The 24637-nt window shown below is 40.5% G+C and overlaps 1 protein-coding gene and 1 long non-coding RNA gene across 6 annotated transcripts in view; one reads left to right on the top strand and one right to left on the bottom strand.

The window, feature by feature from the left end:
* snx29 (sorting nexin 29) overlaps positions 1–24637 on the top strand; it is a 594171-nt gene that overhangs the window by 72971 nt on the left and 496563 nt on the right. For all 5 annotated transcript variants that reach the window (XM_068003253.1, XM_068003254.1, XM_068003255.1 and 2 more), the window contains exons 9-11: positions 4655–4779; positions 6138–6231; positions 6462–6544. In XM_068003253.1, the coding sequence (XP_067859354.1) occupies positions 4655–4779; positions 6138–6231; positions 6462–6544 (302 nt within the window). The remainder of the gene's footprint in view (positions 1–4654; positions 4780–6137; positions 6232–6461; positions 6545–24637) is intronic.
* The window catches only part of LOC137340652 (uncharacterized), a 47458-nt gene continuing 27350 nt past the window's right edge, over positions 4530–24637 (bottom strand). Inside the window, exons 2-3 of the long non-coding RNA XR_010966844.1 lie at positions 7278–7417; positions 4530–4865 (exon numbers count right to left, since the gene is read on the bottom strand). This is a non-coding gene — a long non-coding RNA (uncharacterized lncRNA). The remainder of the gene's footprint in view (positions 4866–7277; positions 7418–24637) is intronic.

The following is a 24637-nucleotide window of genomic DNA, read 5'->3' on the forward strand; positions in this document are numbered from 1 at the left end:
TACTTACTAAAGCCCATTGCAGAGAATAAGTCCAAGAGAGAAAAAGAGGTAAATAAAAATTGAAGCTGCAAATTACAAACAATTTAAACCCAGCGTACAGTCCAAATGACTACTTTACATTAACAATTTTATATTTCCATTTTGTTTCATTGGTGCAAACAGTAGATGAATGTGGGTATGAAACAACCAAGTTTGGAATTTGAGGCCAGAAGTATTTTCATTGAGATATTTATACTTTGTCACCACTCACCATCTCCCACTGAAAAGGCAGGCAACCTCCTGCAAGGCTATTACAGTGACTCCCCATAACTGGCTGCTCAGAGGTGCACAAGTAAGGACCAGTCTGTGTTTCTTTCTCTCCTTTCCAGCCTTATTAGAAGAAGTAGGTGAGGAAATTGAAGATGCTTTAGACATGATCTTCCAAAATGCTTTTGTTTCAGGAATTGTCCCTTCAGATTGGAAAATTGCCAATGTCACTCCATTATAGAATCATTATCTAGCACAGAAGGACGCCATTCGGCCTACAAAGCCTGTGCTGGCTCTTTATAAGAGCAATCCAGTTAGTCCCATTCCCCCTGCTCTTTCCCCATAGCCCTGCAAATTTATTCTCTTCAAATATTCATCCAATTACTTTTTGAAAGCCACGATTGAATCTGCATCCACCACCCTTACAAGCAACGCATTCTAGATCATAACTACTCGCTGCGTAAAAAAGTTTTTCCTCATGTCACCTTCGGTTCTTTAGCCAATCACCTTAAATCTCTGTCCTCTGGTTCTCAACCCTTCTGTCAATGGGAACAATTTCTCTTCATTGACTTTATCTAAAACCATCGTGATTTTGAACACTTCTATCAGATCTTCTCTCAATCTTCTCTGCTCTGAGGAGAACAACCCCAATTTCTCCAGTCTATCCACGTAACTGAAGTCCCTTCTCCCTGGAACCATTCTAGCAAATCTCTTCTGTACCCTCCCCAAGGCCTTCATATCCTTCCTAAAGTGCAGTGCCCAGAATTAGACATAATACTCCAGTTGTGGCCGAACCAGTGTTTTATAAAGATTCAATGTAACTTCCTTGCTTTTGTACTCTATGCCTCTATTTATAAAACCCAGGATCCTATATAATTTTTTTAACCACTTTCTCAACCTGTCCTGCCACCTACAGAGATTTGTGCACATATATCCCCAGGTCTCTCTGTTCCTGCATCCCCTTTAGAATTGTACCATTTAATTTATATTGCCTCTCCTCATTCTTCCTGACAAAATGTAGCACTTCACAGGTCTCTGCATTAAATTTCATCTGCCATGTGTCCGCCCATTCCACCAGTCTGTCGATGTCCTCTCAAAGTCTGTTACTATCCTCCTTACTGTTATTTGACATTATTTAACAAGGGTAGAAGAGAGAAACCAGGAAATTACGGACCTACTGGTCGAACGTCTGATGTGGGGAAGTTACCAGAATCTATTATTCGGGACAGAGTGACTGAGCACTTGGACAATTATCATAATATCATAGTCGGTACAGCACAAGAGGAGGCCATTCGGCCCATTGTGCCTGTGCTGGCTCTTTGAAAGAGTTATCCAATTAGTCCCATTCTCCTGCTCTTTCCTCATAGCCCATATGAACTGATCAGAGAGAGCCAGCATGGATTTGTAAAGGGTACGTCATGTCTAACAAACCTCGTTGAATGTTTTGATAATGTAACTAATGTGGTCGGTAAGGGAGTGACTATGGATATTGTTTATATGGACTTCCAGAACACATTCGATAAGGTTGCACACAAGGGACAGTTAGCAAAAATGAAAGTGCTTAGAATTAGAGGCAACCTATTTACATAGGTAGGGAATTGGTTAGGAGGTAGGAGACAGATAGTAGGGACAACAGGCGTGCGCTCCAATTGGCAGGATGTGACTAGTGGTGTCCCCCTGGGATCTGTACTGGGGCCTTAGCTTTTCACTATATTTATCAATGATTTAAATGGAGGAAAAGAGACCCATACATCCAAGTTTGCTGACTGCAATAAGATAGGTACCACAGTAAATAGTGTAGAGGGGAGCAGAAAGTTGCAAAGAAACATTGATAGATGATTAGGTATGTGAGCAAAACTGTGGCAGATGGAGTTCAATGTGGGAAAATGTGAGGTCATCCACTATGCACCTAAGAAGGATAGATCAGAGTATTTTCTAAATAGTAAGAAGCTGGGAATTGTGGAGGATCAGAGAGATTTAGGGGTCCAAGTACAGAAATCACTAAAAGTTGGTGGACAGGTACAAAAAATAATTTAAAAGGCTAATGGAATGTTCGCCTTTATCTCAAGGGGCTGGAATATAAAGGGGTGGAAATTATGCTACAATTGTACAGAGCTCTGGTTAGACCGCATCTGGAGTACTGCATTCAGTTCTGGGCACCGCACCTCAAGAAGGATATATTGGCCTTGGAGGGGGTATGGTGCAGATTTACCAGAATGATACCGGGGCTAAAAGGGTTAAATTATGAGGACAGGTTGCAAAGACTAGGCTTGTATTCCTTTGAGAATTGAACATTAAGGGGTGGTCTAATTGAGGTGTTTAAGATGATTAAAGCATTTGAAAGGTTAATAAAGAGAAAATATTTTCTTAGGTGGGAGAGTCCAGAAAAAGGAGGCATAATCTTAAAATTAGAGCTAAGCTGTTCAGAGGTGATGTCAGGAAGCACTTATTCACACAAAGGGTAGTGGAAATTTGGAACACTCTTCTTTAAAAGCTGTTGAGGCTAGGTCAATTGAAAAATTCAAAACTGAGAGATTTTTTTTAGGTAAAGGTATTAAGGGATATGGAGCCAAGGCGGGCAAATGGAGTTGAGATACAGTTCAGCTGTGATCTAATTGAATGGTGGAACAGGGTCGAGGTGCTTAATGGCCTACTCCTGTTCCTATGTTTCTATGTCTTTTCATCATGGGCACAAAACTGCCCTACATTGTGTGACACAGCATGCTAAAACTCAGTGTGTTGTAATGCCCTTGAATTGGAGCTCTCAATACCACAGCTTCATATTTTTGGGAATATTCAAAAGAAGCCAATATTCTAACCTTTAAGAGCACATATTAAAAAGTGACTTTTTATATCCTTAGCTGTGCTAAGTATTTACCATCACAATTTTAACCTTTGAAAGTAGTAGTCATGACATTTTGTCATGGGCCTTCCTGTTGCATAGAGCACCTGTGAAATGTCAGATTGTTTATGATAAATTGTCTGTTGAGAGAGAATTAAGGTTGTTAAATGGAAGGATTTGCTCATCCATAAATTATTTTAGATGCAGTTTTTATTGCAATATGTAAATATATCAATGTCTTTTGCTGATATTTTCCCATTCCCGGGTAAATACCGGCAAAAATAAATTTCACAATTTGTTCTATTTACTGCAATACAATCTATATTGTCCAGTTGTGCAGAATACAGACTAGATGAAATGTATTTTTTGCCCTATGTAGCAACATGCCAGCTGTTGCATTGGTTAATTGTTTTTCTGTTAATTTTTATGTTATTAGCAGAATAATTAAATGCATCTTAATTTTTATAATTGTTATTTGGATTTTTTTTATTTGAAGGAATAACAAGAGTTGCTACGTGTTGTGGTTTATCGTGAAAAGAAAACAGTGTTTCTATTTTTCTTTCTCTATGATAGAGTTGGCTTCTCTTGGAATGTAATATGTTGTGTATGTGTATAGGTTTGTGAAAGATATTCCAAAATAGATGGATGTAAACAAAGATTTAACATAAGGTTTTGGACTGATGACATAATTTGATGGTTTCACATTTTGGTACATTTCATTAAGTGTGCATATTTAATTTGTAAATTACTTGTAAGAATCAATAGAAGGGTGACTGATAACTTGTCTTATAAATAGATCCTAGAAATGATTTTCAGTTATGTTAATAGATGGATAAGATTCTTCTACCAGTTTGGTTTAATTTTTTTTTAATGAGGTTGGGTCATTGATCTTCCTAGGTTTGTCAGCATCGGATGTAGAAGCTTCAATGTTGTAGCCATCATTTTGGATCAGAATTTTAGATGGTAGGGGATCAGAATTAATGCCAGGGAAAATGAGACTGAGACTGGGGAAGTGGAGTTTCAGCATCCAACCTCAGCAGAATGAACTCATTCTCAAGGCTTCAAAATGACATTACAAATCTTAATCTGTAATTTGTTGAACACTTTCAAGTAAGACTTATAGGTCATGGAAGCTGATAACGTTTTTAATTTTCAATATAAATAGTGTGAATCTGCATTCCTTGAAAGTGCATTAAATATAAAATCATAGTTCAGTATTTAAAAAATATTGAAACCTGTTGACTTTAATATACTTCTAACCATATCAGTTATAAAGGGACTTGCACATCCACATGTCAGTGATCAGATTCAAAATAGATGCTTACTATCCAAAGTGGTTACTGTGATGGGCTGAAGAGCACACACATGAAAGAATTTGAGAATGAGAAAAGAGCAGAGACAGTTATAGGAAGAGAGATATACAGTTTTTATTTTTGTTCATTAGCAATGTCAGAGGAGATCAATTAGCAATTAAAAAAAAATGTCCTCATATTTTTGCCATGCAGAAAAGGTGTATGGCATTTCCAAGTTTGTAGTGATCACATTGCCTCTTTTAAAATCTTTTAGATCTCTTGTGGAGAACCTTTCCATCTCACAGATGTCCAGCTGGAATACCCTTCAAGTTCTGAATGACAATGACAGTTCTGACATTCTTTTTCCAGTCATTGCTGTTGGTTCCTACTCTCAATCTGGTAGGTCCATGAAAGCTTGAGTGATTAATGCTTTTATTCTTTCTTGACCTGTAGCTCCCTCTGGTGCCTCACTGAAGTATGACATCCTGTTTAGAAACAGAAACTGCATTTAATTTTTCTTTTTGTGATACTCTGTTTACTCTTTTGGCAGATCAGAATTATTGGCCTTTTCGAAATTTCTCTTAGTATTATTTTTCTTTCGTCATTACTATTTTGTCTACTTGAAGACAACTGCAGGCAAGACTCTTCATCAGTTAATCTGAAACACTGTGACACACTCAATTTACTAAAGCCATACTTGGTTAGGGTAAATTGCAGTATGCCTTTTTTTCTCCTTGCTCAGGTCTGATCCTCAGTTAATATGAAGCACCCACAAAACTAAAATGTTTTAATGTGTATGAAAAAAAGAAAAAGAATGGTTTTCTAATTGAGGGTATAACTCTTATGACAAGTTTGCAAAGTTCAGGATTTTCAGGAAAAAAATCCTTTCTGATGAAGTTTAGTCATACAACAGGCACTATAATTAAAAAGTAAAACTTTATCTTTTCTTCATTCCTTCTAATTCCTTCACATTACTTCTTTGCATCTATACTTGCTTATTGAGTTGGTAGGGTGAGAAGGAACAATCAACAAATATCTGCAAAGGTTCTGTTCTTGCTCAGTGTACTAATAAACATCTCCAGCAAAGGGAGACACATGTTTACGATGGGAGATCTGGATCATCTGCAGGGTACAGTAACTTCCCGTTCATGGGCCAAAATTGCTACTTCACCATAGAGCTGAACATAGAATTCGTTCATAGAATTGAACAAAAATGTGCTAAAGATGTTTAAAGACAATGGGTTTGAATCACTTTTCTGGAGCCCATAGCACTCACACCAGTGACACTTGCAATAACATCAGGCTGGTGAATGGATGGAAGCCTATGTATTTTTCTGACACTAGAAATTATAAGTGGTTAGTCTGGACTTCAGCTGGGAGTCAAACTTATACCCACGGAAAGTGAACTGATGAAATGCACATACCATTTTCATTTGTAACTTCATAAGATCTTTGCAGAATCTTAAGTAATTAACAGAAGAGGTCAATTTATGAAAATAAATTTGGAATATGGGACCAAACTGAGCAGTTATGCATCATCACAACCAACCAGCAAAAGGTTAAAGCTACTTTCTCTAGAAATCATCATAAAGTTTCCAGCAGGTTTGCTAAATATGAAGTGTAATTGCTTATGGTATGAAATTATTTTTTTGAAGACTATGAACCGTTAAGTCCTGTCAAATATTGAGCTATTTGTATTTTCTTTGTGCTAAATTAGCTTGTTTAGCACAAATAATGTATATTACATTGTGTTGCAGATGCCACTTCTGATAACCTGGTATACTGTGAGGAACATGAAAACGTCTCACTTGCTGTCGAACTAGCCCAGAAAGGATCCCAGCTTCAGGACAGGTGTGGATTAAATGACATTTGTCACTGATTATATTGTTGATGAGGGGATTTTTTTCCAGAAATAATCAAATTGATACAAATAATACAAAGTTATATCAAATAAAACTCAAACACTTGCAACATAGTTTTCTGAACAGTATTGGTGCTGAGGAAACAAATAACTTATTTCGCAGTCATACTTGATTAAATGTTTTGTTTTCCTGAACTATTGTTTTGTTTTCTTTGCACAGTGCTGAAGCCACTCCTGCTCTTCAGGCTGATGTCGTTAGTGATCTTTTGCCAACTGCTGCTGTCCCAGAATCAATGACTGTTGGTGAGTGTCTTTACAAAATATTTATTGGTTGCATTTAATTGGATTAATGTGCTTAATTTGTGTGTATAACCAACTATGTACAATGTATCTGGATTCTACAGCAGTGTTTTTGACGATTGAGCTCTGAACCTAAAAAATTAATTTTGGGCTTCTTAGGGTGATGGTTGTTGGTCCTACGAATGAAGTAGTTTTCTACTTCAGAGAAAGGAAGAGAGCGAGAGAGAAAATGAAAGAGAGATAGAGAAAAAGAAAGGAGGGTGGAGAAATTTGCAGGAGTGCCAGAGAGAAGCACCCAGTTGGCTGAACGATTGATAGGTTAAAGGAAGGATTGGAGAGATTGGAGTCACAGGAATGGAGTGTTAGAGATGGATGTTATGGTGATTTAAAAGGTCAGTTTATTTGGCTGCTGCAATAAGTCACAAGATTGGTAGTCCTTTCTTCACAAAAATGTCTGATTGAGAGCTGTTCGCTTTTTATGGAGCTCCTTGTGGCTGTGCCATCCAATTTTTTTCTGCGTGTGCACACTGTGCCTTGTTTGTCACTTCGTTTTTGCTGCCAGTGTTGTTTCTGCAGTAACTTGCTGTTTACAGGGTTGAATTTAAAAGTTGTTCACTTTGTGGCCCTGTATTAAATGCCATCCTGGTTGGTCTATTGCAAGCATCTGTCAATGTTACACAACATCATTAAATCTTCAAAATGCTTCCTCTGTCCACCCTGTGAATATGTGTCATACCTGAGCTTGCGATACAGAGCACACTTGAGAAGCCTGTCATCCTCCATCCTGATTGTCCATCCAGAAACATGTTCCACCCAGTGGAGTTGCATTTTTCACCTTGCAATTCATGGTCCTTCCATTTGATACGCATGATAGATCTGAGGTGGTGGAGATGAAACATGTTACACTCTTAGAAGTAACGCCAATTGTACGGCCAAAGTTAATAATTATGTGGGAGAGTCAAGATCACAACTGTGTCTTAGGCTTTCTGTTTAGTGTGTAACCTGATACTGTGGTGACCTCAGACTCGCTCTTTCAGTCTGCAAAAGGAGCAAATGGTCTTTATGAATCGAGCAAGAGCTTCTTGATCAATAAAAGCAGTGCTCAACAGGATACTTCTCAGGTAGGTGAAGTCTGTTATGGCATTTAGTTCAGCACTGTTGATAATGGATGGCTTGATGCACTGTTTACTGGATGCAGTTTGGCACCTCATCTCTGTTTTCTTTCGGTTAATGGCCAGGCTTAATTCTTAACAAAAAGTCTTAGGCTGCAGAACATAGTTTCATTTGACCACCGCACCATCCCATGCACGACAGAGTGGGGTCACCTTTCTTACGTGTAATGACTATATACCTAGCTTTACCTGTCTACCTTCATCCTCGACTGCATGGCCGTCTCTGTGTATCTGATAACAGTGATGTGGAGATGCCGGTGATGGACTGGGGTTGACAATTGTAAACAATTTTACAACACCAAGTTATAGTCCAGCAATTTTATTTTAAATTCACAAGCTTTCGGAGGCTTCCTCCTTCCTCAGGTGAACGAAATGAAATTTCATTTCGTTCACCTGAGGAAGGAGGAAGCCTCCGAAAGCTTGTGAATTTAAAATAAAATTGCTGGACTATAACTTGGTGTTGTAAAATTGTTTACAATTATCTGATAACAGGTCATTGATGAGCCAGAACTTCTTCCTTTAATCACCGATGAGACCAAAACCATCCTGTTTCAACCCCACTAGTAATTTCATTTCTTAACCCTTGATCCCATCTCCTGCTTGAATGTGTGTTTAAGCTCAACCCAATAGTGCAACACGTTGGTTAAGTTGAACTACAAACCCTGCATCCAGTCCATCACCAAGAATGTCCACTTCCGCCCCTGAAATATTGTCCAACTCCAAACCCAGCTCACCCCACTGCTTCTGAAATCCTCATTCATGCCATTGTTATAGGCAGAATTGACTTTTCTAACACCTTCCTGTCAAACGTCCAAGATCCCCCACTCATAAACTCCTATTCATTTAGAACTCCACTACCTGTGTCCTATGCTGTATCAAGATCCATTCAGCTATCATCTCTGTCCTTGCCAATCTCCATTGGATCCCTGTATCTCAGTACATCAACTTCAAGATCCTTCTCCTCATCTACGCATAGTTCCACGGCTCCACTCCTTCCTACCTTTACAATCCCCTCCAGTCCCAAGTCCCCGCTCGTACACTCCACTCTTCCAACTTTGGCCTACTATGCCTTTCCCACTGTCTCTGTTGTATCATTGGTGGCAGAACCTTCAGCCATTTTGTGCCCACAATCTGTCTAAGCTCCTATATTTGCTCAATTTCTCCCATCTTCAAAAGTTTCCTTAAAATGTAACTTTTCAACTGCCCATCAGGCACCTCCCCAGTCTGATCCTCAATTGTGAAGCTTCTTGGGATGTTTTGCCATGGTAAAAGTGCTATATATATATGTAAATTGTTGAGTGTACACTGAGTAATAGGAGTCAGGAAAGATGACCACAAAAAGGTTTGGAGAAGCTTTTAAAGCTGAGGAGAGAAGTAATAAGGTGGAGAGATTTATGGAGTGAGTTCCTGAAAGTAGAGCTGAAACATCTGAAGCTTCTGTCAAGGCAGGAGGATGAGAGGGAATGGTTGATTCACAGGAGATCAGTTACAGAACCAAAGGGCGACAGAGGGCTGGAAGAGGTTGCAAGTAGGGTGGGGAGTGGCCCATGGAGAGGTTTGTAAACAAGGATGAGGATTTTGAAATCAGTACATTGGGGCACGGGGAACAATTCGAGGTCAGCGTGGATGGGGCAATGGGCATGTGGGACAAGTTGGAGAAATTTCTGGCTGATCCATGACAATATCATGGCAACACAGAAGCAGTTAAGGAGTTGAGAGAGATGGTGGAGAGGTAGAGCTTAGTGTCATCAGTGGAAAAATGAATAACAATACATCCGGAAACACGTTTGAAGAAATCTAAAACCTGAATGATTTTGTGTTGTATGACACTCAACTTTTTCAGGCTTAAGTGCGGTTATGAAAGTCATTATTGTAGTCAGGATTCTGTATCAAGAAGCAGTATGCGGTGAGAATGGGCAATGAGTTCACCCACTGGTTCAATGTGACGACCGGTGTCAGACAAGGCTGCATCTTATCCCCTATATTTTTTGGCATTGTGATTGATTTTGTCATGAGACATTCACCTATTATCAAATCAGGCTTTGCATGACCCAGTGGAAAACTTGGGGACCTGGGCTATGCAGATGTCATCAGCCTCATTACTAAAAAAAAATAGAAGTCATGCAAAGAAAGACAAACAATCTCCCAGATACAGCCAGAAAAGTTGTGCTATACCTCAACAGTGCAAAAACACAGGTCATAAATAACAGAAAATGCTGGAAATACTCAGCAAGTCAGGCAGCATCTATGGAGAAAGAAACAGAGCTAACATTTCAGGTCGATGACCCTGCGTCAGAACTGGAAGAAGTCGAAGTTTTTAAGCAAGTACAGAGCCAAGAAAAACTGAAGAGCGAGGGGAGGAAAGAACAAAAGGGAAGGTCTCTGATAGGTTGGAGGGCAGGAGTGATTAAATGACAAAAGGGAAGATGGTGCAAGGCAAGGAGGGTGGTAATGGGACAGGTCAAGAAACAAAAGATAGGTCCAGAGGAGCTGCAAATGGCAACATCAGAATCAGAACCATTACCAGCACCTGCTGTCCAATAAATGGGAGCAGTGGTTATGATCTGAAGTTGTTGAAATCAGTGTTGAGTCCAGAAGGCTGTATAGTGCCTAATGAGAAGATGAGGTGCTGTTCCTCGAGCTTCTGTTGAGCTTCATTGGAACAGTGTAAGAGGCCGAAGACAGAGAGGACAGAGAGGTGGGAGTGGAACGGGGAATTAAAATGGCAAGCGACCGGCAGGTCAGGGTCACGCTTGTGGACTGAGCAGAGATGTTCAGCAAAGCGTTCGCCCAATCTGTGTTTGGTCTCCCCACTGTAGAGGAGACTGTATTGTGTGCAGCGAATACAGTACACTAAATTGAAAGAAGTACAAGTAAATCGCTGTTTCACCTGGAAGGAGTGTTTGGGGCCCTGGATAGTGGGAAGGGAGGTGGCAAAATGGCAGGTGTTGCATCTCCTAGGCTAGCATGGGAAGGTGCTGTGGGAAGGAGAGCGGGTGTTGGGGGTGATGGAAGAGTGGACCAGGGTATCGCGGAGGGAGCGGTCCCTTCAGAATGCTGAAAGGGGAGGGGAAGATGTGTTTGGCGGTGGCATCATGCTGGAGATGGCGGAAATGGCGGAGGATGATATGTTGAATGTGGAGGCTGGTGGGGTGGAAGGCGAGGACAAGGGGGGACCCTATCATGGTTCTGGGAGGGAGGGGAAGGGGTGAGGGCAGAATTGCGGGAAATGGGACGGACACGGTCGCGGGCCCTGTCAATTGCAGGGGAGGGGAATCCTCGGTTGATGATAAAGGAAGACATATCGGAAGCACTGGTGTGGAAGGTGGCATTGTCAGAACAGATGAGACGGAGAAACTCGGAGAAGAGAATAGAGTCCTTATCGGAAGCGGGGTGGGAGGAAGTGTAATCAAGGTAACTGTGGGAGTCGGTGGGCTTATAGCAGATATTGGTTGACAGCCTATCCCCAGAAATGGAGATGGAGAAGTTGAGGAAAGGAAGGGACGAGTCGGCGATAGACCATGCGAAGGCGAGGGAAGGGTGGAAATTGGAAGCAAAGCTGATGAAATTTTCCAATTTGGGACGAGAGCAGTAAACGGCACAGATACAGTCATTAATGTACCGGAAAAAGAGGTGAAGGAGGGGACCTGAGTAGGACTGGAACAAGGAATGTTCCACGTATCCCACAAAAAGGCAGGCATAGCTAGGACCCATACGGGTTCCTATAGCGACATCTTGTATTTGGAGGAAGTGAGTGGAGCCAAAGGAGAAGTTGTTCAATGTAAGAACAAGTACAGCCAAGCGGGAGGAGGGTGGTGGTGGTTGGGGCCTGGTTGGGCCTCTGTTCAAGGAGGAAGCAGAGGGCCTACAGGCCGTCCTGGTGGGGGATGGAGGTGCAGAGGGACTGGACGTAGATGGTGAAAAGGAGACATTTAGGGCCGGGGAACTGGAAATTGTTAAAGTGGCGGAGGGCGTCGGAAGAGATTGGACAAGGGGAGAAAAAAGAGTCGAAGTAGGAAGAAATAAGTTCCATGGGGCAAGAACAGGCTGAAACGATGGGTCTCCCGAGGCTGTCCTGTTTGTGGGGAACTTGGGAAGGAGGCAGAAGTGGGCTGTGCCGGGTTGGAGGACTATGTGTTCGGAGGCCATGGGTGGAAGATCTCCAGAGGAGATGAGGTCAGTGATGGTCTGGTCAACTATGGCTTGATGTTCGGCGGTGGGGTCATGGTCCTCGTGGGGGTAGGGTGAGGTGTTGGAGAGTTGGCATTCAGTCTCTGCAAGGTAGAGGTCTGTTCGCCACACAACAACAGCGCCGCCCTTGTCAGCAGGTTTAATGACAATGTCAGAGTTGGACTTGAGAAAAGGGAGTGCTGCAAATTCAGAGGGAGGTGGGTTAGAGTGAGTGAGGGGAACAGAGGAATTGAGATGGCCGATGTCATGCCGGCAGTTCGCAATGAAAAGATCAAGTGAGGGTAAGAGGTCAGAGGGAACGAGAATCCTGAAGACAGAGGAAAGGGTCCACTGTGCGGGGTGGGGGGAAACCTCCTGGCCAAAGAAGTGAGAGCCGAGGCAAAGGCGACAGAAGAAGAGCTCACCATTGTGTTGAGCTCAATTCATTGAGGTGGAGGCATAATGAGATGAAGCTAAGGTCTTTACTGAGGACTGATTGTTCGGGGTCAGAGAGTGGAAGATCAGAGGGGATGGTGAAAACACGACAAAGGGTGAGATTGGAGGGAGGGATGGGGTCAGAGGAAAGTCAAGGGGGGCGAAGGATCATGAGGGGCGTTGATATCTAAGACCTTGCGTCCTTGACACCTGAAAGGAAGAAAAATGTTTTTTGTTAAAGCGCCGGATGAGGCGAAAAATGAAATGGAACTGCGGAACAGGACAACTCTGAAATAGACCGAATCGGTGTTGCTGGAGAGAGAGGTCGAGAGTGTGCATGTGGCAACGCATGGCGTTGAGCGTGGATCTCAGGAAGCGGCGAGAGCAGTGGTTCGAGGAACATTGAATATCGTGGAGATATCTGTCGTCACGGAATCACAGATAGATCCGAAACATGAAGGGTGGAATCCACGTGGGATAAGTTGGCGCTGGAGACAGTTGCTGAGGAAAGAGATGTGGCTTTTAAAATGAGTTTTTAAGAAACCTGGTCAAACACGAGAAGGGAAACAAATCAACGAAGGTGAACAAGGTAAAAGAGACAAATGGAAATCCTGTCGGAGAGAAGAGCAGAACTTCTTCAAGGTGGGCATTCCTGGAAGAGAAGTGGCCGTGAATTAAAAGTTAATCTAGACTCTGACAAACAAATACACCCGGAAGTTGAATGACTACAAACTGCATTTTTTTCGCCTACTTAGGCAGTGTTGTGCAAGACGATGGGAACTGCATGTCAGATATCAAAGCTTGCATCAGAAAAGCTAGAGTCTATTGACATTAATGGGTGGAAATTGTTGGAAATGCACCTGTGATTTTCTGATACGAGTGCGTGTGAGGCCTTGACATTGGCACAGTGTCTCCAGGTTCCGGCCAGGCGGTTTCAATCTTAAATGTTGATGTATAAAGCATGACTCAGAATCGTGACACAGAAAGCAAGCTTTGTGGACAGGAAGAGCACGCCAGATGCAAGATTTTTAATAATGTATAGATAGAAGATAGACATGCAATTGTATATTAAGAAAATAACTGTTAATATCAAGTTTTTCAGCCAACTCAATTAAGTTCGTGGGCACGAGGAGATAATTTTCAGTAGTGGTGACCTGATTTTTGACAGACAAAAAATATTTAGTTTTTCATTTTTATTTATTGTTGCTTTTTTGCTTATCTACAGTCTGAGTGACTAACTACAGTTTCCCCTGTGGAAGAAACATAGTTGTAGCTATTGCCACAAGAAATAATGTAGTGATGAAAAAGACCTCTTGTGTTCAAATGCTCTGCGTACAATGCTGTACATACATTTTCTTCAGAAATGTCATATAATAGGATGTGCCTTAGTGACAATGTTAGAAGTGGGTTGCCCTTCAATAGGTACATTTGATGCTCAAAGTTTTTCTATTTTGATAACTGAACAGCGGGATGTTCTCCAACATGAACAAATAGATGAATAATTAATGATTTCCGATAAGCTTTATGACTCAGCAGACAGGTGGTGTACTTTCTCAGAGTGAATCATGCAGTTTTATTTATCAGGTAGGTTGCTGTGTATAATGACCAAGCTGGCATTCAATGGAAATTATTGTAGGTGAATTTAACTGTTGCCTGGTGACGACATCCTAAATCGCATGGTGTGAAGCAAGGTCTTAGCTTACATACAATTTTTGCAAAAGAAATTCAGTCCAGAAAATATTAACTGCCAGTGCAAAAACTACTCAAATATGAAGCAGGCTGCAGAACTGTTGTTAGAGTACTACATTTTTTGTGGACTGTATGGTGCCTTGAGCAGACTTATTTGTATTTTTGTGGAAAGAGAAATTTCTAAGAATACTATAACTCAAGTATGTTTTCAACAGTATCCACGGTGAAAATTACTTTTTGTTGGTGATGTTGATCTTATTTGTTTAATTTTATGCTGAACTGCACAAGCTAGAAACAAACAAAGAATGAAGTATAGTATTCATTTTCAACTGTCTTCTTATAGTTTCAAAAATGTGTGCATTAAATGTTATGGCAATGAATAGCAATTATCAGTGGCTGTATAGTTAATTCTGAAATCAATATTAATGCTTTGATTGGCTATCAAATCATTGAAAGTCTCCTGTGTATTCATTTAAAACCTTGATGTTTTTTTTGAAGTTGTCATTATCCAGTAAAAATGAAGTGCTTACTACTGATGCATTGACCTGCTATTCTGAACGACAGTCTGTTTGGAAACTCTTTAGCCTGAGATTTGCCATCTTATTATCTGTCTTAATGCTCAATTCATTTTGTGCCAAAGTGATTATATGTGAGCACTTTTTTCTTTATATTGCCCAGTCAACTGGCCAGAAATGCTGATCTTTGTTTTCAGTATTCTCACAGGTTAAAAACAAAAAAATTAATCAAACATTTTGTCAGGAAGTAATATAGCCAATGTACATTTTAATCAACCTCTGGTGAAAGAGGTGTCGACTGTATTGCCATCATTAGTCCTGCAATATGTGTGTCATCATGTATGAACATGGAGTGCACTGGCTTGAGTATCTGAAATGAGAGACTGCTGATTTCTTTTTTAAAAAGAACCAAAACTGGATAAAAACACCCCATGACCATAATTTCTCATATAATAACATTTCTTATGTCTGTTGAATCTGTCAGTTTTCTTCAGTAGTTAAATATATTTTCTTTTTTACTGGCTAACTTTGATTTTCTCCCTATCAATTGGTTATTTTCCATGTTAGCTATGCACCAGTCATATTAAGTAAATCTTTCTCTCCAGTTGCATCTTACTAAAGAAAAGTTCTACCCACTCGGTTCCGAAAACAAAATGTTCCAAGTTGCAGTCAGCATGACACTTCATCTTGCACCCTGCTACGTACCCTTAAAGTAACACGTCACAAAAAGCCCCACAAACTTGCCCATAAATTTAGCTGCAACAAATTTTAGCCCTCTTCCATGAACAGCATAACACGCACCAAAAGGCTTTTGAACATCGTGGAGTATGGTACACTCTCTCTCTCTTCATATACTTCATGACTCCGACCTTTTTTTTTATTTGTTCATGGGATGTGGGCGTCGCTGGCGAGGCCAGCATTTATTGCCCATCCCTAATTGCCCTTGAGAAGGTGGTGGTGAGCCGCCTTCTTGAACCGCTGCAGTCCGTGTGGTGAAGGTTCTCCCACAGTGCTGGCCAGAGGACTTTCCATACACAGACACCCAGTGTTATTGCACAAAATGCAAGTGATGGAGGCTATCTCCTATGTAAAGCACTGCAATTCCCTGCATTTGACATGTGGTCGGGGCTCCAAAGCATGTGCATACGAATATTTTTCACTGTTCATATAACCGATGGGTCCAATATATGTGCAGGAAGTAATCTTATTTCAGCAGTGCTGTGGCCCACCAATGAGGAGAATAGAGTGAGGGAGAGTTGGACAATGTGAGGTGTTGGAGGTAGGCAAGAGAGACCATCTTGATGGGACAAAGGGCAAAAGAGAACTTCTTGGGGATCCAATGGAGGGGGAGTAGAGAGAGAGAAAGATATATGCTTTATTGGACTGCAGGAAAGACGGGGGAAACAGAGAGACAGAATCACGTGTGGCTGAGCGGAGCGGGGGGGTGGGGGGGGAGGAGGGGAAAGGGAGAAAAATCCTTTTGTGTGTGTAAGGCATCTCTGACCCAGCTGGCTGGAGGATTTCAGTTGGGACATGCTGGACTTATGTTGTAAGCTTATCTAACTCATCATGAGCATAATCACAGGAGATTCACTTGGTATTAATTACTAATATAATATACAAGGAATGATTTCAATGATGTAATCTCATGTGTGGCTGTGGATGAATTATTAACCACTAAAACTTTGCTGCTATGGTTGACAAAGTTATCTGAACCCCTCGATTTAAATTTTTATGTTGTAATGCTCCCAAATATTAATTATCGTCTACATATTTCAATCCGGTAAATGCCTCACATTAAAGATAATCTTTAAGATATGTTCCTAAATGAAGGAGCAGAAAAAGATGATTAAACTGGATGTTCACTCGAATGCTATGTTAAATGCAAAAATGGTTGTAAAACTTATTCTACATGCAATTTTCAATTTCTGGGGGATGCAGGAGAAGATAGATTGGTTCAATATTCCCATACTGTTTCTGAGAAATATAACGAATGTCAGTAAAACTTTCCTCATGGTTATCAGTGGCCAATGTAAATTATGTTCTTAAAAATTGCTGCCTCCTCTGATGGGACTCTCTTGTGTCCATGGTTTCTCTCACCTAACTGCGTATGGGAAACGGGTGTGGGAAATGGCAATGTTGCACTGGTGCAGTGGGGATGTTATGAGGCACATTGTTGGGCAGTAGAGAAAGTTCAACCCTGAATTAACCTCTGCTTGAAGCTGACACTGCTGCAAAATATGGGAAAATACTTAATTCTGTAGCAGTTACATCTGTAACTTTGAAATTCACCCAAAGAGGAAAAACATGTTGAGAAGTAACAAGATTGAAGTGTGATACCTACTAAACCTACTTCTAGACTCTAAAAATATTGCATTTGAGCAATCAAAGGTTTTTAACAGTCACCACAGTCCTTGAGATTTTTAAACCAAGAATTTATTTGAAACCCAGATTAATTTAGAGTTGTAATTTAGTGCAAAATACTAAAATTAGCTTGTGGAATTTTTGTATCTGGTTAGTTTTACAAAAGCTGCTGTTAGATTATCTGGAACAGGTGGCAGTTTAAAGATGAAATTCTGGTTGCTGGCATCAAGTGCTGAAGAATGTAACAAAAAAATCCACTAGGAGGAGTAATTGTATTTTGTTTGGATTTGCAGCAGTGTCACCAAAGTCATGTTAGATTTTTGTAGTTTCAGACCTCGGTGTTCACTGAAAATGAATGCAGGGACATCGTGTCTTCATCGTGTGTTCGTTTAGAGAGGCTTTGAACAGGTTTCGTTACTTTAGGTCATTACAGCTTAATGAAATGATATTGACATCTATATGTATTGGTGTACTATGTACACGTATCAATTTAGGAATGCAGTTTACTTTCTTGGTGTCAATTCAATTCAGTTTTTATTCCTGTTTATACCTTCAAGCCATTGTTTTGTTGGGCAAGATAGTAAAGCTGTGGACTTCTCCGTGGTTGATGTCAATATTATATACCAGCTACCAGGGTGCTTGTTTTCTTTTGTTCAGCTGGGAATTGTCTCAGTGTATATATAAGACAAGGTAACAACCGAATGCTGGTTGAAGCTGGAGTTCAATCACGAGCTGTTAAAATAGGGAATCATTATTTTAGTGCTGGACCCAACGGTGCAGATACAACCATCATCTGCCAATTTGTAGAATATATAAGCTTTTACTGGTGGTTTTTTTCACTGCTTTAAGCTTTGTCTCTTTATCACACAATTTCTCTGGTGGATGCAGCAGACAGGTAAGCAGCCTCCAGGCCTTTAACGGAATGCTCTTGAACTGACTGTTAGGAGGTATACAAGAATAACCTAAAGTGGCTGAGCCATAACCAGTTCTCCATTGGAAATTTAGCCTGCATAGCCCAAGATCTGAAATTTGCCCTATTTGGGCAAATAGCAGACTAGAATCCAGGGTCCATGATATTGCTGCAGCACCATATACTGTCTTCAATATTCATGTAAATGGAAACGTCTACCCTGCAGCACATTTATTCTTTTTCTCGCCTCTCCTCTCCTCTGTTCTCCCCTGAAGGCGGGTAGCCTGGCAGATTTCCTCCTCCCTAACCCAGGGTGCAGAAGCCAATTGTGGCAGTCGTTCTACCAACCAGTTGAAATCAGTTAACTTACCAGAGACCAGTGATTGAATTTCCTGGTCTGTAAAGTTCAACTACTCACTAGATAAACTTACAGAACAATCAAGGAGCCTCTGGCACTTTTTAACTTGATCTGAAACATTGCATGACACATCACACGAGGATCAATTTAACCCTGTTTTTAGTGTTAAGTCTCCATCATGCATATGCTCAATTGCACAGATATCCATAACCATTATTAACTCTGATTTGACTGATATAAGATGTACTTAAAATGGATTGATGTAGTCATGCCGTCCCAAATTTGAAAAGTCTTGTGATGATTTGTTGGTTCATCTGGAGGCTCAGAAGATACTTCATGAACCTTATCACAAGTTTAGTTGGCTATTCAAGTGATGGGCAACCCTAATATCTTATGAATCGAAGTCTCCCATTTCTTGGGTACAAGACTGAATTTTCCTTTGTGTGTCGTCATCGTTTCTAGAAAATTAGGCAGGTTGAATGCTGTGCTTCAGGGGAAATTTTTATCTTCATATTTTTAAGATGCCTATATTTATTTTTTGCATCTCTTCTCCCATATGCTTTGATCTATATGGTCCTTGACCAAAAGGTTGTGTAGGTCACCTCCCAACAGGCATCTGCTTCTGGTGCTGTATGACTAGCCATTGGGAGATGCAGAAGAGCATCCTTGGGGCACTCTGCCTTTGATTTAATTTTTCTTTTATCTCTCTCACAGTGAAGCATTTAGTCATCATTAAACACCTCCCCATGATTGCATGCCTGAGATTGGTAGCTCACTGTCTAGGGAGTCCTGCATGCAATTGTGTTTCATCTCACTCAGTTATGCATTGTTTTGGTACCAACATTACTTGCCATTGATTAGGCTGTATTGCATGGAGTACCATTTTTTGTGGTGCTTCTTAAGTTCCGCAAAGTCAGGCAGTGTATTTCATAAAAGTGTTCTTTGGATAGAACACTTCTATGAGTCTCCTGACTCAGTGGATTAAAGATTACTTTGCAAAACATGAAGCTGTAGCCATGGAGCAGCAGGAAGCAGGTTTGTTGCCATGATTCTCTACCATTCACAACTTCAAGTTCGAAAATAGGATTTTCACACAGTAAAGTTTAACTGTGTCTAACTTATGACTCCTGTGAGTAGTGCAAACACTCTACTAAATTGTGAAAATCATCACTGATATTTTCTGAAATATTTCTTCTGATATCCTCTCTCATTTGACCATAAGAATTATGAGATGACATTATTGGAGTAGTGTGTGCAAAAAGTACCTGGCTTTATGTTGGAAAATGGCTGTATTCCAGATTAATTTTATATATAATTTTGAGAGTTTTTACAGAGGCAAGTCAACAATGGAGCAATTACATTCATCAAACATGGTCTTGTTCATTTGAGTTGACTTCAGATTGGACATGATGAAGGAAAACTGATTGAAGATGACAGTAAATTGGGTATCTTGTTGCACAGCAACACATTTCTACCTACAGTGCAGAAAAGAAATAAAATGCAAGGCTCTCATAAAAATGATGGAGAATAAATCAGACTACAGATATTTTTTAAAAAAGCAAATGATGGATGTTGAGAGATGGCTACCTGGCATCTCGTGAGCTGCATATGACTCTACTGTGGCTGGAGAAAGTGCAGAAAACATTTACAAGGATGTTACCAGAATTAAGAAGATCCAACTATTAGAAAAGATTGAGCAGGCTGGGGATCATTTCTCTGGAAAAGTTAAGACTAAGAGGAGACTTGTTGGGGTTTTAAAATTTTGAAGGGGTTCAATAGGATGGCTGTGGAGAAACCGTTCCCACTTGTGGATGAGTCCAGAACAAAGGGGCATAATATAAGATAGCCACTAACAGATCAAATTAAGAACTTGGGAAGAATTTCTCTATAGAGAGTGGTGAGAATGTGGAACTCGTTGACACGTGGAGTGGTTGAAGTAGATAGCATTGATGCATACATGAAGTAGATAGCATTGATGCATACATGAAGGAGAAGGGAATAGAGGGATATGGGGGCAGGGTGGGTGGAGGCTTGTGTGGAGTATAAATAGAGGCATGGACCAGCTGGGCTAAGTGGTTCCTTACTGTGCTGTAGATTTTATGTCAGTGCGGTTCTTTCCACCATCTACAAGGCACAAGTCAGGAGTGTGATGGAATACTCTCCACTTGCCTGGATGAGTGCAGCTCCAACAACACTCAAGAAGCTCGACACCATCCAAGATAAAGCAGCCCGCTTGATTGGCACCCCATCCACCACCCTAAACATTCACTCCCTTCACCACCGGCGCACTGTGGCTGCAGTGTGCACCATCCACAGGATGCACTGCAGCAACTCGCCAAGGCTTCTTCGACAGCACCTCCCAAACCCGCGACCTCTACCACCTAGAAGGACAAGGGCAGCAGGCGCATGGGAACAACACCACCTGCACGTTCCCCTCCAAGTCACACACCATCCCGACTTGGAAATATATCGCCGTTCCTTCATTGTCGCTGGGTCAAAATCCTGGAACTCCCTTCCTAACAGCACTGTGGGAGAACCGTCACCACACGGACTGCAGCGGTTCAAGAAGGCGGCTCACCACCACCTTCTCGAGGGCAATTAGGGATGGGCAATAAATGCCGGCCTTGCCAGCGACGCCCACATCCCGTGAACGAATAAAAAAAAAGTTGTGTGGAAATGCACTCAGTCCTAATATGAGAGGGACAGAATAACAAAGGACCCAATCAACAGCTTTCCTTCCATACAAAACAGCAAACTCCCATCCTTTTGATTAATATAAATGTGTGTGTGTGTGTGTGTGTGTGTGTGTGTGTTTGTGGTCTATATATTATAAAGAACTAGTGTCAATCTCAGCTCTGTTACAAAATGCTAATGAAGGTAAGGATCCTAAAGTTAGGTATGACCTTCTGGAAAAGTTTTTAGGAAATATACTTTATGCACTTATTCAAACCCTCTCCTCAGTCTGTACTTAATGTTAATGTTGTATTAAGTAATTTTTTTTTGAACTTGAGGTTGAATTAATCCAATATTTTTATCTTGGATATAGGTGATCATCTTTCTTATTTCCACAAGCCTGTATGAAGTGTTTATAGATTGTAAACTCTGCAAAAATTATTATTTTAAGATATTTTTCTGACAGGAGGAAGTAATAACTTTTTTGAGTAATCATTGTACAGTTATTGAACTATAATGTTTTGTAATGGGGTTGGCATTAAGTTCTGCTTTTCGGATTGTGATCCACAACATCCAAGGTACTACAGTCTACGGTCATAGGCATGTTGGTCATAGCGGTTGTGTTTTTCCTGCAAACCTTTTCTCTACATTCCCATCTGCTCTTGTGCACTCTCCCTCTTCTTCACTTATAAAGGTGTATGGAATGTAAAATTCTAATTTATGAGTTAAGATGAAGATAATTTATATTGCCTCAAAATCTTAAACTGGTAGAGAATGCCCCAGAATATGTAGACTGAAAAACTCCTGTGATAAAAATCAATGCATCCAATATTCAGATTGAGAAGCTTCATGATTTCTTCAGATGTCTGAAGAGCACCATTGATGAAACCCTCTTTTTTGGAGGAGAGGGGAAGGGAAACTAGAATGGGCTGAAGTTCTGAAATGCAGCTAAAATGGGTCTATGGCTTGAGAATTTTAGAGACATGCTTGGAAAAGTAATCTTTTTAATCCATATTCCTTATGACAAATGGCAAGATCTCTGTTCACATGTTTGAGGAATCATTTTTGATGCATCTAATTTTAGCCTGACCACATCACTATGGGGGAAGAGAGGTATCGCACACACTTGCCCTCAGTCAATCAAAATGTCTGGAGCCTGACAAAGGATTAAATGGGAAGCAAGCACATATGGCATTACCTGGAGTGGGCAGCCACTTGGGTTCATGAGACAAAGACCTGCTGCTGATAACTGCGTGAAAAAAAGAGAATGAGAGGAGGCAGTGAGACAAAAGGGAGAAAAGGGGATGAGAGAGATGGAGAGAAAGTACAAAAGAGGAGGGGTAAGAGAAAAAAGGAAAGAGGGAATAAGAAAGGGGAATTAGAGAGACAAGTACAAAGAGAGAGAGATGAAGGGATGAGTGAGAGAGAGAGACCAAGAAGGAGGAAAAGATGAAATGAGAGGGAGAGAATGAGAAACAGTGGGAATGAAAGTGGGAGAAAAAGCTAATGACAGACCAGGAGGAATCTGAGAAAGGTGGTGCAAAAAGGAGGTGGGGTAGGGTGGGGGGGGTGCTGAGGGTATAAGAGAGAAATAACAGGTAATGATAGAGGAATTGTGGGAGGGGGAAATAAGATTGAGAGAGAGGAAGGATGTGTGTGAGGGATAAGGAAATGAGTGTGCAATCCAGATAGCTGGAATCAAAGTTTGTCAATAAGAAAGAATGACTTGCATTTACATAGCTCCTTTCACGTCCTCAGGATATCCCAAAGCATTTCACAGCTAATTAATTTGTTTTTAAGGTATAATCACTATTCTGTAGATAATTGTGGCAACCAATTTGTGCAAGTCATGTTACTGAACTAGTCTTTAACATTTTTTGCATGGTATACTTGTACTGAGAATATCAGTGAGCATATGAGTTGATATATTTAATACATGTGGTTATTTGTCGGTGTACAATTTCTATTTCTGGCATTAGAGCGATGAAAGGTTGGCCACTCATATGTTTAATAACTAGGATAGGAACATCAAGCATGGATTTAGAAAAGGCTATTATAGCCTATTAAGCCCATTCCTTTAACAGACTGTTCTACCCTATCCAATACACCTCCTGAGAAAAGGTTCTGCAAAGTTTCTTCCTGCCTCCACTAAAAGTAAATTGAGCAAAACTCAAGAATATTTATCTAATCTTGCATCATATAGCATTGTTCATTGAGCCTGTAGCCTGCCTTGGCATGACATTTCCATGGTCCCAACAGCTCAGGATGTATTCTGCTCATTTAGACTATTTGTACTTATGTTTTATAACGCTCAACCTCATTCTCGAGAGATTTTTCCAGTTCTTTTTCGAAGGAGTTAATTAATTTGACATTTTCTGCTTTAGTTTGCAATCAATTCCACATATGCATTTTTTGGGAGGAGGCAGGGAATCCTTCTGATCTCAAGTCTTGCTTGAGGCTTGTTAATATAATTTTCTCCAGGTCTCAGCTCATAGTTTAATTATATATACAGTATATTATCTATTCCTCTGTGTGTTAAATAACCTGGTGCAAAGCACAAATGATATGAGACTGTTCTCAAGAAGGATCGCTTCACACCTGAGTTACGCTACATAATGCAAACCCAAAACTTTGCATTAGTGCAATAACAAACTTATACTGAAGTTTAAGGCAATTCTACCCAATTTTCAAGTTCTATGCAATGGTTTCTTCACAAACAATCCTATAAGTGTTTTGACTCAGACTTATGTTTTGAAGAGATCTTGAATTTGCACTGGATGCCTTTTAGTCTTCCTGTGTTACTGTTTGACACTGGGTGACGAAGTTATGGCTAGTTTTTGTTCTGTAGCTGTAATATTTTTGATAGCAATTTGAAATCAAGTGCATATTTTTCATTTTTCTGTTTAGTGAAATGTCTTGCATAATATAGCTACCCAGAGCACAATCATTCGACACAAAATGCTTTGCAGAATTGAATAGATGTCCAATCCTCTGGTTGTGAAAAAAAGATAATGTTACAATTCTATTTTTCTACAACACAAACACATAGTTTTGGACATTTGCCAGAAATTTTGTTTGAGTAAAATGGCAATACATTTTTATATCAGAACTGCTTAACGGGAGAATAAAGAAACATGTCTGCCAGCAGTTTGAAAGAAGAACGCTGTCCTATCCAGAAAACCACCTTCAGTCCCTCGTTAATAATTAGGAAAAGCAGCAATGAGAGTAGATCCACACAGATATAATTGTTCTCTGGTTATGATACATCGTCATATATCATATTGCTGCATTAATAGTATAAAATTTGAATGGTTTGTAACATGGCAGTGTGATAGTGCGAGAGAGTCTTGCATTATAGACCAGTTAGCCTAACATCTGTGGTGGGTAAAATTTTGGAGTCTATTATTAAGGAGACAGTAGCGGAACATTTGGATAAACATAATTTAATAGGACAAAGTCAGCATGGCTTTACGAAGGGGAAGTCATGTCTGACAAATTTGCTTGAGTTCTTTGAGGATATCACGTACAGGGTGGATAAAGGGGAACCGGTGGACGTAGTGTATTTGGACTTCCAGAAGGCATTCGACAAGGTGCCACATAAAAGATTATTGCTCAAGATAAAGAATCACTGGATTGGGGGTAATATTCTGGCATGGGTGGAGGATTGGTTATCTAACAGGAAGCGGAGAGTTGGGATAAATGGTACATTCTCGGACTGGCAACCTGTAGCCAGTGGTGTTCCGCAGGGGTCGGTGCTGGGTCCCCAACTCTTTACAATCTATATTAACGATTTGGAGGAGGGGATCGAGT

Source organism: Heptranchias perlo, chromosome 22 (assembly GCF_035084215.1).
Source record: "Heptranchias perlo isolate sHepPer1 chromosome 22, sHepPer1.hap1, whole genome shotgun sequence".
Classification (NCBI taxonomy): Eukaryota; Metazoa; Chordata; class Chondrichthyes; order Hexanchiformes; family Hexanchidae; genus Heptranchias; species Heptranchias perlo.